General features: G+C 50.1%; 1 protein-coding gene across 1 annotated transcript in view; it reads right to left on the reverse strand.

Annotated features, from left to right (window-relative positions):
• Positions 1–8,907: 8,907 nt before the first annotated feature.
• RFTN2 (raftlin family member 2) overlaps positions 8,908–15,446 on the reverse strand; it is a 52,782-nt gene continuing 46,243 nt past the window's right edge. The window contains exons 8-9 of the mRNA XM_080670384.1: positions 15,091–15,169; positions 8,908–11,026 (exon numbers count right to left, since the gene is read on the reverse strand). Coding sequence (XP_080526510.1) covers positions 10,787–11,026; positions 15,091–15,169 — 319 coding nt within the window. The 3' untranslated portion in view covers positions 8,908–10,786. The remainder of the gene's footprint in view (positions 11,027–15,090; positions 15,170–15,446) is intronic.

Genomic DNA, 15,446 nt, shown 5'->3' on the forward strand with positions numbered 1-15,446 from the left:
TGAACGGGCTGCACTAATTCTGAATAAGATGCCAACTTTTAGAGCAAGGCTAGAGACTAAGTCCTTGTTTTGTTTTTGTTTTTTTTTTGTTTTTATATTGATTTTTACAGAGGAAGGGAGAGGGATAGAGAGAAACACCGATCAGCTGCCTCCTGCACACTCCCTACTGGGGATGTGCCCACAACCAAGGTACATGCCCTTGACCGGAATTGAACCTGGGACCCTTCAGTCCGCAGGCCAACGCGCTATCCACTGAGCCAAACCGGTTAGGGCAGTCCTTGTTATTTTAATTAAATACCAGTGCCCAGATATAGTGCAGTCACTGTGGGAAGAACCCATCAGTAGAGAGTGAAAAGCTCAGGTTTAACAGGATAATAATAAATGGAATATGACCCTACAGGTTGGTGTCACATTTCTGAGGTGAAGGGAGAGGCCACAGTCTGTGAAGTGTCAGAGGCGGGGCCTCTTGAGTGGATCTTTCTGGCTGGCAACCTTCTCCAAAGCCAAGGTCTCAGGTCCTCAGCCACTCCTCAGACTCCACTTGTTTGCAAGATTCCAGGGCTCACCAGAACCTTAGAGCTCGTTACTCAGAAGTGAAAATCATTGCTCAGACGTGGGATGGGGTGTGGAAAGGGGCCAACGTGGTGGCCTGGAAATGTGATGGTGGAGGGGGGCCGGGTGGAGGGCGACACACAGGAATAGATTTCTCTTGATGCAAATGTTCTCGACCTGCAGGAGAAGACTTTCATCTTGTGAGTTCTCTACTCTCCCAATGCCTGTGACACCCAATAAGAACCCATCTGCCCCTCATCTCAGCCCTGACAGCCATTGCTCCTCTGCAGGACCTGAGACCCTCTGCTCTGATTGCCCTCAGATCTTTTTCCCCCAATAATTTATTGTTGAAAGTGTTACATATGTCCCCCTTGTTCCCTCATTTACCCCCTCCAGGCGTCCTGAGATCTTAAAATCAGACAATTTTAAGGTCTTTGTAGGCCCCAGATTCCACCCACATAAGATTAAAATGTAGCCCCATTTCATATTAAATATAAAACAAAAATTTTTAAAAATATTTTTTTATTGATTTCAGAGAGGAATGAAAGAAACATCAATGATGAGAGAATCATTGATCAGCTTCCTCCTGCACACTCCCGGCTGGGGGTCAAGCCTGCAATCTGGGCATGTGTCCTGGCGGTGACCTGGCTCACAGGTCGACACTCAAGCAGCGAGCCACTGGGCTCTTTTGTTTTGCAGTTTTCTTATTGAGTCGAACTCTTGTGTTTATTGGATTGTTTATGTTTTTTTAAAAAATAAACTATCTGTGTCACTTGCAGTTTTTTCTCCTTGGCTGTATATTGCTTTCTGTTAACATCTCTGAGTACTTAGAATATTGGCCCGTTGTCATGTGATCGTTTCTTTTCTTTTTTTAAATATTTATTGTTCAGATTATTACAGGTGTTCCTCTTTTTTTCCCCCCCATAGCTCCCCTCCACCTGATTCCCCACCCCAACCCACCCCACCCCATGCCCTTACCCCCCGTCACTGTCTTCATCCATAGGTGTAAGATTTTTGTCCAATCTCTTCCCGCACCCCTCGCACCTCCTTCCCCCTGAGAATTGTCAGTCCACTCCCTTTCTCTGTCCCTGATTCTATTATATTCACCAGTCTGTTCTGTTCATCAGATTTTTTATTCACTTGATTTTTAGATTCACTTGTTGGTAGGTATGTATTTGTTGTCACTTTGTTGTTCATAATTTTTATCTTTACCTTTTTCTTCTTCTTCCTCTTCTTAAAGAATACCCTTCAGCATTTCATGTAATCCTGGTTTGGTGGTGATGAACTCCTTTAGCTTTTTCTTGTCTGTGAAGCTCTTTATATGACCTTCAATTCTGAATGTTAGCTTTGCTGGGTAGAGTAATCTTGGTTGTAGGTTCTTGCTGTTCATCACTTTGAATATTTCTTGCCACTCCCTTCTGGCCTGCATAGTTTCTGTTGAGAAATCAGCTGACAGTCGTATGGGTGCTCCCTTGTAGGTAACTAACCGTTTTTCTCTTGCTGCTTTCAAGATTCTCTCTTTGTCTTTTGCCCTTGGCATTTTAATTATAATGTGTCTTGGTGTGGTCCTCTTTGGATTCCTCTTGTTTGGGTTTCTCTGCGCTTCCTGGACTTGTAAGTCTATTTCTTTCACCAGGTAGGGAAAGTTTTCTGTCATTATTTCTTCTAATAGGTTTTCAATATTTTGCTCTCTGTCTTCTTCTGGCACCCCAAAAATTCGGATGTTGGTATGCTTGAAGTTGTCTTAGAGGCTCCTTACACTATCTTCATATTTTTGGATTCTTTTTTCTTCTTGTTTTTCTGGTTGGGTGTTTTTTGTTTCCTCATATTTCAGATCTTTGGTTTGATTCTTGGGGTCCTTTAATCTACAGTTGAATTTCTGTATATTCTTTATTTCAGACAGTGTATGCTAATTTCTGACTGGTCCTTTTCCATTTTTTTGGCATTCTCATTAAGGTCCTTGAAGGTCTCACTAAGCTCCTCGGAGGTGTCATCAAGTTTCTTGGCGGTTTTTAGAAGATTCTTGAGTAACCTTATAAATGTGGTTTTGAACTCTATGTCCAGTAGTTTGCTTTCCTCCATTTCTTTCTTTCGTGACATGTTTCTTTGTCTCCACATTTTGCTGCTTCCCTGTGTTGATGGAGTGGTTTTCTGTGGTAGGTGACCAGTGGTTCAGCCTATCACCTGAGGTGGACACTCTTGGTGCACCCCTTTGTAGGCTGAGTGCAAAGTCTTGGTGTAGTTAAGCCTTGATTGCTGTTGGTACACTGGGAGGAATTGACCACCAGGCCAATTGGCTGTGAGGACCCGCTGTGTCTATAATGGAAGAACTGTGCTGGAGACACGCTTATGGGGCAGGACTTGCTTCAGTGGGGCTTTGGTGCTCACTGAGTCTGCCTCTTGAATGTGTCACTTATGGATGTGAGTAGTTGAAATCTGGTGTCGTCTCACACTGACCACTAGGTACACTGGCTTCTGGATCTCCAATGGGGTGCAGGTCAGCTACTGTCTGAGGCCACCCAGCAGGCGCTACAGTGAGAACTACAGTTTTCTCCTCTTTGCTTGGGGTTTGGAGGTTTTGGAGCTGTCTGACCCGGGCTGCAAGTTTGCTAGGTTAAGCTGCAATAGGGCAGGCCATTCATATGCTAAAGCCGCTGCCTGGAGCTTGGGTGGGTTTGTAGATTGTGTAGGGCGGAGTCTCAGGGAGTCACTAGGCTAAGGCGTGGCAAACAGGGATGGCTGCCAGTCAGCCGTCTCTGTGTCTCCGCGTTTCCAAGTCCCTGCGTCCTGCGCCCCAGTGCAGTAAACAATGATTGCTGCATGCACCTCTGCAAGAAAGCCACCCTCACTTTCCGACCCGATGGCAGACAGTCCAGCTTCTCCCCATAGGAGTTTGGGTCCCTAGCATCTCCCCAGAGACTGGAGTTCAGAGTAATCGGGAGCTTGTCTCCCTTCGGGTTGAAAAAAGCAGCGCACCCAGTCGCCCACCGCCAGCCCAATTCGCATGCCTCCGTACCTCAGCTTTTCAGCGCTTGTGCACCTCTCAATGCTGTTTTCTCTTTCCTTTTTAGTTGTAGAACTTCCACTCAGCCAGCTTTCCCGTGGTTCTGGGTGATAGACGTTTTGTTTTTTAGTTGTAGTTTTGAAATTGTTGTGCGAAGCAGCAGTTTAGGTGTTTACCTATGCCGCCATCTTGGTTCGTGATTGTTTCTTGATTTCAGTTTTTGTGTACCTTTTGAGGTTGTTTATGGAGAGTTTTTCTGTGTAGAAGTTTTAAGTACTTAGCCTTAGTATTTAGGCAGTCTGTTGTGGCTTCTGTGGTTTGAATTATCTAAATATTTGCTCATACATTACTTGACTATTTTATAGTTTTGTTGTTTACATTTAAATATTTCATCTGGGCCCTAGCTGGTTTGGCTCAGTGGATAGAGCGTCAGCCTGCGGACTGAAGGGTCCCAGGTTCGATTCCAGTCAAGGGCACATGCCTGGGTTGTGGGCTTGATCCCCAGTGAGGGGTGTGCAGGAGGCAGCCAATCGATGATTCTTTCACATCATTCATGTTTCTATCCCTCTCTCTTTCTCTCTGAAATAAAAAATATATTTAAAAAATATTTCATCTGGAATGTATTTTGGAATGAGGAATGAATCGCATTCATTTTAATTTGGGTCAGGGTAATTCTACATGACGAGGTGGGAAGGAAGGGAGAAACATAGGATGTCAGACTGCAACTGTCTGGGAAGCTGGAAGTGTTAAAAAATGGAATTCTGACATACTTTTGGAAGGGGTTACAAAAGGAGGAAAATCTCGAGACACATGGTTTCCCAGAAGAACAAATTCAAAAGAATGACATGGTTAAGGATCGAATGTTCACAGAAAAACGACGGAAATGTTAAAACCCACTTTTTGTATGTGTGGCATAAACATTGAACTGTATGCCTCTAGTCTGGGAAAGAAAAAGGAAATGTAAGTAAAATATCCAGATCGGGTCTTTCAGTTTTATACAAGTCACTGAAGTTAAAGACTTTAATTTCTCGCTTTGAGAAATTAAAGCCATTTTACTTAACACATCTGTGACAGTGGCCATTGATGCGTTGGTCCCTGAGGATTAGTGTGCCCAGGAAGACACAAAGAAGATTACATGTATTTAGTTTTTGTGTGTGTTTTTTTTCATGACCAACAAAAGAAATGCTCACATTAGATGTCAGCTTCCCAGCTGTCCATTTGGGTAGCTCTCGGCCAGCCCACTCCCGGGCCAGGACTCCTCCTGGCTCAGGGCAGCACCCAGTCCAGCACCCAGTGGAACGCGTGCTCGGTTCACGCTGCCTTCCATGCAGGCACGTTTTCTAATTCCCCTCGCTGCTTATTTAGTGATTTCATTTTTGACGAGAAAATAAGAATAACTTGATTTTCATGTCTTACTGGTTGGCTTCATGGACCGTCTAGGCCTTAGTGCTCCCTTTGAAACATTTTTTTGTAGCAGTGGAGTTCATGGTTTTCAGGGAAGTGGCTCTAGGTGAAGGGACTTCACGTTGCTCTCAGGTTATTGGACTCAGAATTTTCCTTTGAAGCGTCTCTGTAGGAATGCAACCACAAAACGTGGCAGGCGCTGTGTTTGTGCCATCCTCAGTGGGGCCCGGGCCATCAGTACCCTTCCCACCCCCGTTTGACAGGGGACGTGAATCTCAGAGAGGTTACGCAACTTGTTCAAGATCACACAGCTGGCAAAGATGGATGCACCTCCGACCCGTTCCCAGCGGGGGATCTCCTGTGGCTTTTTTTTTCTTTTTTCATGTCTAAATGTAGCCTACCCTTCATTCTTTTCCTTTTACTGCTAGGGAATGACCAATCACCTTGTCCTCGAGTTTCTTCCTCACAGTCACAAGCATTGACTACTGTGGCATGAGCGTCTGGCTCTCCCGCAGTCTCGCTGTGGCCTGACGGGCCCGGGGGAGCGGGGAGGATCCGAGAGGAGCTTCCTGAGGTCAGGTTTGTTAACGGTGATGTGCAGATGGTGGTGGCGGCGAGGGAAGACCTGGCAGGCGAGTCAGGGCTCTGGATCACCGCTGTAGCTGGAGCGTTGGGAGCAGAGGGGGCAGAGGAAACGTTCGATAGGAGAGACGCTGTTTTTGTTTTTTTGTTGTTTTTTTAAAAAAATATATTTTATTGATGTTTTACAGAGAGGAAGGGAGAGGGATAGAGAGTTAGAAACATGGATGAGAGAGAAACATCAATCAGCTGCCTCCTGCACACCTCCTGCTGGGGATGTGCCCGCAACCAAGGTACATGCCCTTGACCGGAATCGAACCTGGGACCCTTGAGTCCGCAGGCCGAGGCTCTATCCACTGAGCCAAACCGGTTAGGGCAGGAGAGACGCTGTTTTGACTGGGAGGATCTAATCTTCTCAGTGAGCAGCGAGCTTGGGACCAAGCCGAGGCCTGACTCCGTTTCCCCACGTGGAAGCCGCGCACGATTAGAATGAATGGTTCGGGCTCTGTGTCCCATGAGCCGCTCAGTGGCTTCAGCCTCCTGCCATCTGCAAGCTGTAGGGTTTACGACGACACGTGATCGCGTTTGTCACGTCCGTCCGTGCCCTTCTCGCCGCTCCAAGAACGGGGGTGGAAGAAGCAGGACCCTCAGCTGAGCTGGGGGAGGAGAAGCCACGCCAGGCACATCAGCCCAGCAGCCACGCGATGTGGGCCTTCTCCACAACGGGACGTGGGCTCTGATCATGGGCGAAGGCCCAATCGAGGAGTGGCTGGCGGCACAAAGGAACACGCGTGCTCCGCTGGGGCAGCTTGAGCCCAGCCAGGCTGCCTGTGGGGCCCTCATGCCCGTCCCATGCGGCAGCACCGGGTGCACCTGCCCCAGCGGGAGGCGAGCTGGCCCATGGGAGGCCGAGTCACAGGTAAGTGGTGAGGGGAAGCAGGCTGAGTGAGTGAGGGCGCCTGTTTTGCTGAAAAGGTGGCAGCAGACACAGTTGGGTCGTGGAGGGGGCAGGTCCTGCGAAAAGTCGCCGCTGTGCCCTGGAAAGGGGGGTTCCTGGCAGCCGGCTGGGGACTGGCCACAGCGGGCTTTTCCCTTGTGTAGGTTTGTGCATTGCTCCTGTCAGCTTAGCACTGAGCTAGGTTCTCCCCCCGATTCTGTGAACTCTCCAATAAATGTCTCTTCTATTAAAATACAAGTTAGCCTTGGCTGGTGGGGCTCAGCTGATTGGAGGTTGGCCCGTGCACCAATGGTTTGATTCTGGTCAGGGCATAGGGGGCTTGCAGGAGGAGCTGCTGGATGTTTTGCTCTCACATGGATGTTTCTCTCCCTCTCCCTCTCCCTTCCTCTCTCTCTAAAAATATATACATTTAAAATACAGTGTACATTGCCGAAACCGGTTTGGCTCAGTGGATAGAGCATTGGCCTGTGGACTGAAGGGTCCCGGGTTCGATTCCGGTCAAGGGCATGTACCTTGGTTGCGGGCACATCCCCAGTGGGGGGTGTGCAGGAGGCAGCTGATCGATGTTTCTCTCTCATCGATGTTTCTAGCTCTCTATCCCTCTCCCTTCCTCTCTGTAAAAAATCAATAAAATATATTTAAAAAATAAAATAAAATACAGTGTACACATAGTAAAATGTCCCTATCGTAAGTGTACAGTTCAATGAGTTTTGACAATTGTATACACTTGTGTTATTTTCAACCAAATAAAGATAGAGGAGGTTTCTGTCACCCCAGAAGGTTCCGCAGGCACCTGTACAATTGCTGTACACTGAATGTGTCCCTCAGAAACGCCTGTGTCGACATCCTGGTCCCCAGTGCGATGGTGCCCAGGAGGTGGGGCCTCTTGCAGGTTTTTGGGTCATGAGGGTGGAGGCCCCACGAGTGGGATTCATGTCCATGTGAAGAGCCCCTGAGGGCTCCCTTGCCCGTCCACCAGGTGAAGTTTTATTGAGAAGATGCTGGAGAAAAGCAATCATTTGGAGACTGTTGTAATTCGGATTGACTACAGCTCTGCCCCCTGCCTGTGCGGGTGTCTGAGGACCCCTGGAAGCCTGGGGCTCGCACAAAGAGCCACCTTCTTGTTTCTCTCTCCTGCAGAGAACTGCAGTGACATGGACAGACTGGTCCTTAGCTCAGTGGTGAATCCCGGGTGACTAGGTGTTAATGTCCATGAGAGAGGATAGGGTGACATTCAATCCAAATGGGATGGAACTAGCAAGGAGTTACTGAACCCTAAGGCAGCAGTGCCACAGCTGCTGTACCCAGGGAAACGGCTGAACTTCACCCCCTCCACCTCTAGGATCTGAGTCTTTTTCATCCTAACTTACAGGTATTAAAGGCTCAGGTAATGATAAGGTTAGTCACATTCAACTCCTTAGGCATACAGAGTCCAACCTTTGTTACCTTTTCTTAAAAGAATAGACTAAAGCCATATGTACTCTAGAACCACTTGGTCATTATTCACTGTAATACAAATGTGCCATGTAACTTAAGGATAATTGTTAGAATAAATGCTTATGAAATAGATTTTAAGGATATGACTGCTAAGTTTATTCTAATAAAACGTTTTTTATTTTATTTATTTTAATATATTTTTATTGATTTCAGAGAGGAAGGGAGAGGGAGAGATAGAAACATCAATGATGAGAGAGAATCATTGATCAGCTGCCTCTTGCATGCCCCCTACTGGGATGGAGCCTGCAATCCGGGCATGTGCCCTTGACCGGAATTGAACCTGGGACCCTTCAGTCCGCAGGCCAATGCTCTATCCACTGAGCCAAACCAGCTAGGGCAAAATGTTTTTTAATAAACGTTAAAAGCAAACTGTACAAAGAAAGTACACAAATCGAATAAAAGGAAAAGTGACTGGTGTGTGCCTCAGTGTCCTTCAGTCGAGTATAAATGTCTAGCCCTGCCTTTGCTGCTGCGAGTCCCCTCTGCAGGCAGCGTGGCACAGGCGTCTGCCTCGGGCACCTGGCCCTGGCAAGAGCTGTCTGACGGTTCTGAGTCCCTCTGGTGTGTCTCAGAACCAGCTCATGGTGTGCTGTGGCTGCGGAAGTCATGCTTGTCTTTACCAAAAAGTCAGCTCTTGGGTATGGAGCTTAGGTTCATCTAAAAACCGAACAAAAGTATTTCTGCCAAGACTGTTGCTAGCTATTTCCACAGAGTAATTCTGAGCAGAATATTCTGAAGTGCCTTTATACCTACACAGGCGAGGCTTCAGCATACGGTACAGGTGGAATAACACTGTGCCAATCCTCTCCACAGTTCACGGAGAAGGGGCTAGTTAGTCACACTAGATGTGTGATAACACATAATACAGAAATGTATAAAATACATTGTAAACACTTGTATTCAATAAAATGATAGCCCAGTAACAAATGACATTTTATTATTCAAGTGATCTTCTAATGTCAACACCAACGCTAATAAAAATATAGAATACTAGAGGCCTGGTGCACAAAATTCGTGCATGGGGGGGGGGTGTCCCTCAGCCCAGCCTGCACCCTCTCCAATCTGGGACCCCTCGAGGGATGTCTGACTGCCCGTTTAGGCCCGATCCTACCGGGCAGTTGGACATCCCTCTCACAATCCAGGACTGCTGGCTCCCAACTGCTCGCCTGCCTGCCTTCCTGATTGCCCCTAACCGCTTCTGCCTCCTAGCCTGATCACCCCCTAACCACTCCCCTGACAGCCTGATTGATGCCTAACTGCTCTCCTGCCAGCCTGTTTGTCCCTAACTGCCCTGCCCTGCAGGCCTGGTCACCCCCAACTGCCCTCCCTTGCAGGCCTGGTCCCTCCCAGCTGCCCTCCCCTGCTGGCCATCTTGTGTCCACATGTGGGCAGGATCTTTGACCACATGAGGGCAGCCATCTTGTGTGTTGGAGTGACAGTCAAATTGCATATTACTCTTTTATTAGATAGGATGTTGAATCCGTCAATGGCAAAGCCAGCGGTCCTTCCCTTGAAGGTGCCCACATTTCGAAGCCAGCCTTCCATGGAGAAAAGCAGAGCCGCTGTTCTGTAGACTTTCCATCTTTTCCTGCTGAAGTCTGGGCGAGGCGCAGGCACCCCCCCCCCTCCCCCAGCAGAGCACGGAGGGCAGAGAGGGAACCGCTGGGCCACCAGACCCACCCCGTGCTCTGGGCGCGCTCACTCCTGCAGGATGCCAGGCTCCAGGCTCCCAGATGCTTCCTGACGCAGCAACCGGCGAAATGAAAGCGCAGTTCCCGTCTCGGCAGGTGTGAAGGAGCGTTTCCACTCAAAGGTGAGGTCTCCCTTTTCCTACTGTTCACAGCGTAAAGGAAACAAAATCCACTCTGCCTGCCAGCTAGGTTTTTAAAGGCTGAGGTTGGGCTCTTTCCACACTGAGCGGTGAGGGACGCTGCTCTCCCTCTCTCTCTCTCTCTCTCTCTCTCTCTCTCTCTCTCTCTCTCTCTCTCTGTAGTCTGTTAGGAAGCACAGCGTTGACGCTCAGTGGGTTAGCACAGGGCAGGAACATGGCGACCCTTTGAAAGCAACGACAACAAAAAGGACTTTTTTCAAAAAACGTCTTAACCAGTCAGGGTTTGCTCTGCAGATACACCCAGGGCTGGATCAAGGCTCAGTCCAGGAGAGCGGCGTCCCATTCCTCAGCCCTGTGTGTGTGCCTGCGTGCGGGGGGCGTGGCTGTGAATTTCCTTCGGACTCTGACTTTCCGAGACCATTCCACTGGGGCACCGTGCTGGCTGACCGCCAGTCTTCTTGCTGGGTGATCACGAAAGGTCACCTGTCCATTCGTGAGAAAATGATGGGGGGTCTCAGTTAGTAACCTAAGGCGGCGTCTGTTCACACGGGTGCCTTTATTTGAGAGAAGTGTCAACGTGCGTCTAGACCAGCCGTGGGCAAACTACGGCCCGCGGGCCGGATCCGGCTGTTCTATCCGGTTCTCTTGCTCTCCCCTCCACTCCTTTACTTTGAATTTGTATTAGTTCACACAAACACTCCATCCATGCTTTTGTTCCGGCCCTCCGGTCCAGTTTAAGAACCCATGGTGGCCCTCGAGTCAAACAGTTTGCCCACCCCTGGTCTAGATGTACAAATATGTTGATTATTCCTCCTTGTCTGGGAGGCTGAGCCCAGGTGTACGCGGTTAGGAGGATCCTGAGCCTGGGAAGATCCAAGGAGTCACATCCACGCAGACAGAGGCACCAGAGAGCGTGGCCGTTGTGTGAATGACCGTGTGCGGGGCCCTGGGCCCGGCTCCGTCACATACACGTGACCTGCGTTACTCCGTCCTCCTGGTCCAGCGGCCCGTCGTCCAGGTCCCGCAGGAGGCCCAGGCCCGAGAGGGCGGGCCCCTGCATCCAGGGCTCCCTGGAAGGAGGGGGGATGCCCCCGGCCGGGGCGCCGTGCTCTGTGGGCTGGGACGTGGCGGTGTCCAGGCCGATGTTCCTGCTGCTGACTTTGTGCCTGTCTTCACCCTTTACGTGCCGGCTGGCCTTCCTCTGGAACAGAGACAGGCAGCGGGAGTTAGAAAGGGGGTGCTTCCTGTCCCTCTGCCCGCGCCCGCCCTCCGCCCCAACGTCCTTTCCCTGCTTCTCCTCAAGGCCCTGCTCATCCCAGGACCAGCTCAGCCCGTCACGTCCCCCGGCCCCGCCCCTGCTCTCTGTCTCACACCCCCGGGTAGCTTCCAGGCACATATTCTCATCACTGGCACCTCGGTGGTCGACACGTCTGGGCCCCTAACGACACTTCAGAAGAGAGAAACCTGTTGAGATCACACCTCGGGGAGCAAAGAAGGGTAAGATACAGGAAAGGTTCCATTTTTCTTCTTGGTGTTAGTTGGGGTCTAACAATGGAAAAAGTGTTCTAGTTGCTCAGCCAGCGTGGCTCAGTGGTTGAGCGCTGACCTATGAACCAGGAGGTCATGGTTCGATTCCCGGTCAGGGCACATGCCTGGGTTGTGGACTGGATCCCCAGTGGGGGACATGCAAGAGGCAGCCGATCAGTGATTCTCTCTCCTCATTGATGTTTCTCTCTCTCCCTCTCCTTCCTCTCTGAAATCAATAAAAATATATTTAAAAAAAAGAAAAAGAAAAGGTGTTCCAGGGGCCACCTCACACCCATTTCACTTAGGAATGGGCTGCACAGGAGAGTCACGGAGACTTCAGGCCGAGTGGTGCTGCTCAGAATGTTCACTGCGAACTGGCGATGCTCTTGGCGCCGTTCAGAGTATTTCCGGAGGGCTGGGATGCTCATCAGAGTATTTCCAGAGGGCTGGGATGCTCATCAGAGTGCTTGCTGAGGGCTGGGGATGTTCTTGGTGCCGTCAGAACAGAGAACGTGGTCTCCGCCCAGGAGACGCAGGTCATAAGGGGTCTAAGTAAGAGGAGAGCTCAGAGAGAGCTGGTAGCCGTGCAGTGTGTGGCTGTTCAGGCTCCTCTTGGGATTCCCACCCAGGGCTTCCTTAGTACCGATACCATGACATGGACTAGAATGTGATCAGGTACTCTTAGGCACAAAAAACGAAACAAAGGGAAGTAAAAAAAAAGATAAAGAAAAGTTAAAAAGAAAACAAAGGCCTGGCCAGCATGGCTCAGTGGTTGAGTGTTGTTGACCTATGAACCAGGGGGTCACAGTTTGATTCCCGGTCAGGCCACATGCCCGGGCTGCGGGCTTGATCCATAGCTGGGGGCGTGCAGGAGGCAGCTGATCAATGTTCTCTCTCATCATTGATGTTTCTATCTCTCTCTCCCTTCCTCTCTGAAATCAATAAAATAAAAACTAAAAGGGGTACATTTAAAAAATATTTACTTTTTTAGAGAGAGAGAGGAAGGGAGAGGGCGCGAGAGAGAAACATTGATGTGAGAGAGAAACGTCCATCAGTTGCCTCCTGTGTGTGTCCTGCCCAGCAATCAATCCAGGACTGGAACCGAGCCCACACCCGCCAGGGAAAGGGACACGTTTAAAAAGCACAGCAATTCCCCAGTTTACAAACAAGGTATTTGCTGAAAGTCCATTTGCATGTTATTTGGGAACTGGGACTACGTTTCCTTAAATGTAAGAGCTAAAATCATAAAATTCTTAGGAAAAAAACCCAAACCCTGCAAGTCCGATGCCCTGGCTAGTCTTGCAAAAGTTGGCTAACCCATAGGTCTTAACCCATAGGTCCGTTGAACTGTAGTGTGTAAACTACACGAGTATTTTCTACTGGTTTTCAAGGGAAATCCATAAAGCAAACAGCTTTATTAAAGCGGACTTTGTGGGCTCCCGTGGAAGGTAACCGCTCTCTAGGGGACGGTTTGTGCAGGAAGCCGAGCCAGGGCGTGTCCCTGGAGCCCTCGGGCAAGTTCAAGGGAACGAGCCCACACTGGGCCCCTTCCTCATAGAAAGGCCGGCTTCCGGGTCCCTGATCAGACGCAGTTGGGAGGTGCTGGCATTTCCCAGTGCCCCCCTCGACTTCATCCGGTGCCAACACTGGATGGCAAATCCTCCTCCTTTCCTTCTCATTCACCGAATGTATTGAGTTTAATGCACGGAGTGGAGCTGGCAGATTTACTCCTCCCCGGCACAGGGTTTGAGAATGGCCTGTTCTCCTGGCACGGGGACACCCGCTGGCGAGGAGCCAGCCTTTGGGCTGCAGGCAGCGCCCGCCCCGATGGGCCCTGCCAGACGGGGCTCCTTTCTCAGGCCTGGCTGCCGGCGCCCTTTCCCACGTGCATAAAGCACCCATTCATCTCGGATGCCCTCCCAACACTGCATGAATGACTACAAACGGGAGGGCGGAGGGCCTGGAGCCCTTGGCTGCCGGGCCTTTCCTGCCTCCTCAGCACAGAGCCAGAGGTAACTTCTGCAATAAATTCCTGATTGTGTCCGCGCCAACAGAGGCCAGCTCTCACACATCAATGCGAACTTTCTTAGTGAGAACGGGTACTATTCAGAGCAATGCGATATTCCTAGCGATTCACTTTCAGGTAAGTATTAAGGAAACGGCCACCACATGTAAATGTCAAGTATCAGAAGATGACGAACCCTTCCCGTGGGAACTCTAAAAATGATTTCAGAACACTTCCCTTTTCCCCGTGACTCTTTTTTTTAAAAAATATTTTTTGTTGATTTCAGAGAGGAAGGGAGGTGGAGAGAGACATAGAAACATTAATGATGAGATAGAATCACTGATTGGCTGCCTCCTGCACACCCCCAACTGGGGAATGAGCCCACAACCTGGGCATGTGCACTTGACCGGAATCGAACCCGGGACCCTTCAGTCTGCAGGCCGACGCTCTATCCACTGAGCCAAACCGGTTAGGGCCCCCTGTGACTCTTTTAATAAGTACATCTTCAGCAGAGACAGTGCGTCCCCCACCCCACCCTCACTCCTTGGGAAATAATAGCTTTTCCAGTCAATCCAACTGCAGGGCCTGAGGACTGAGCGCGCAGGAGTCTGCAGCCCGGCCGGCCTTGGGGAGCGCCTCCTCGAACCCCTCACTCGACAGAGGAAGGACCCAGGCCCAGAAAGAAGGTGGGGTTTGTCCAAGGTCGGGGAAGGCTGGCCTCGAACTGGAGTCCCAGCGTTTCACCTTACTCTTCCCACACTCATCTCACCCACACCTACCCAACATACGAGGCTGTGAACAGTCTGTGTGTTCCCAAATAAAACTTCCAGGTGTTTTACAAAAACACGTTCGGTGTGGAAAACCGGGCAGAGCCAGAGGGAAAGCAAAGCCCACCCACAACCCCGTCCTGCAGAGGAGCCGCTGTTAAAATGTGGTGTCACTGTTTTCTTCTCTAAAGAGCTATGTATCTGCGTTTGCACACGGGTGTGCAGCTCGCCTTCCACTGAGCACAATACTTTTTTTATAACTTCTTTTCTAATATATATGTATGTATGTATGTATGTATTTATTATTGATTTCAGAGAGGAAGGGAGAGGGAAAGAGAAACATCAATGATGAGAGAGAATCATTGATTGGCTGCCTCCTTCATGCCCCTACTGGGGATTGAGCCCACAACGGGAATTGAACCCGGGACCCTTCAGTCTGCGCTCTATCCACTGAGCCCCCCAGCCAGGGCGCACGTGTAGGTCTATTACTGTCTTGGAAACATCTCTAAGACATGGCGTGGAGGGAGAGGGTTACCGAAGGAGCTTGTTTATGCAGACTCATCAGTGCGGTCCCCAGGGATGGGTCACCTCTGGCGACTGTCTCCTCCCGGTCCTGGTGCAGGAGAGGGAGCCGCCCTCACAGGGACACGCTGCCGCCTGCCCGAGGACGTGCACACCTGCTCCTTGTCAGGGAGGAGGCGGTAGCGGTTCCTCCTCCGTCTGCTGCTGCTTGGTCACCTTCAGCCCAAAGTGATCCTGCTGTCACCGTGGCCCGTTCTGAGTGGCCATCCCCGTCCCCTGGGGAACCGGCTCAGGGCGGGCCGCCTGCACTCGCATGCCTGGGGCGAGGAGACTATTTCCATACCAACACCACGCTTCCCACCTGTGCTCCCATTTGGCATGAAGTGAACGCCAGGATGACATGCTCAGTGTAACAGCCAGCCGATACAGCACCATATTACTCACTTCTGGGGTCTGAGCCGCTGAGTTCCACATAGCGGGTCTCTGAAGAAACACAACCTGCTTTGTAGCCAAATTCCCTTCGCTGCAAATTAAAACAACAGCATTAGTCTTTGTGGATTAGTAATTCCTTTTTTTTTTTTTTTTTTTAACTGTAAGAGAACGTTTATTTGGTTAATCACAGAGGTATAAAAAGTAATTCCTGGAAGATGAGTTTAGGAAACAAGTTATAGAGGTGAAGGAAGGGCCTAGTATAGGCGTCCTCAAACTACGGCCCGCGGGCCACATGCGGCCCGCCGAGGACATGGATCCGGCCCGCCGGGTGCCGCTGCCTGTCCTGCTTAGCAGCTGACTCGGCCCGG

The sequence above is a fragment of the Plecotus auritus genome (genome assembly GCF_963455305.1).
Source record: "Plecotus auritus genome assembly, chromosome: 5".
In the NCBI taxonomy this organism is placed as follows: domain Eukaryota; kingdom Metazoa; phylum Chordata; class Mammalia; order Chiroptera; family Vespertilionidae; genus Plecotus; species Plecotus auritus.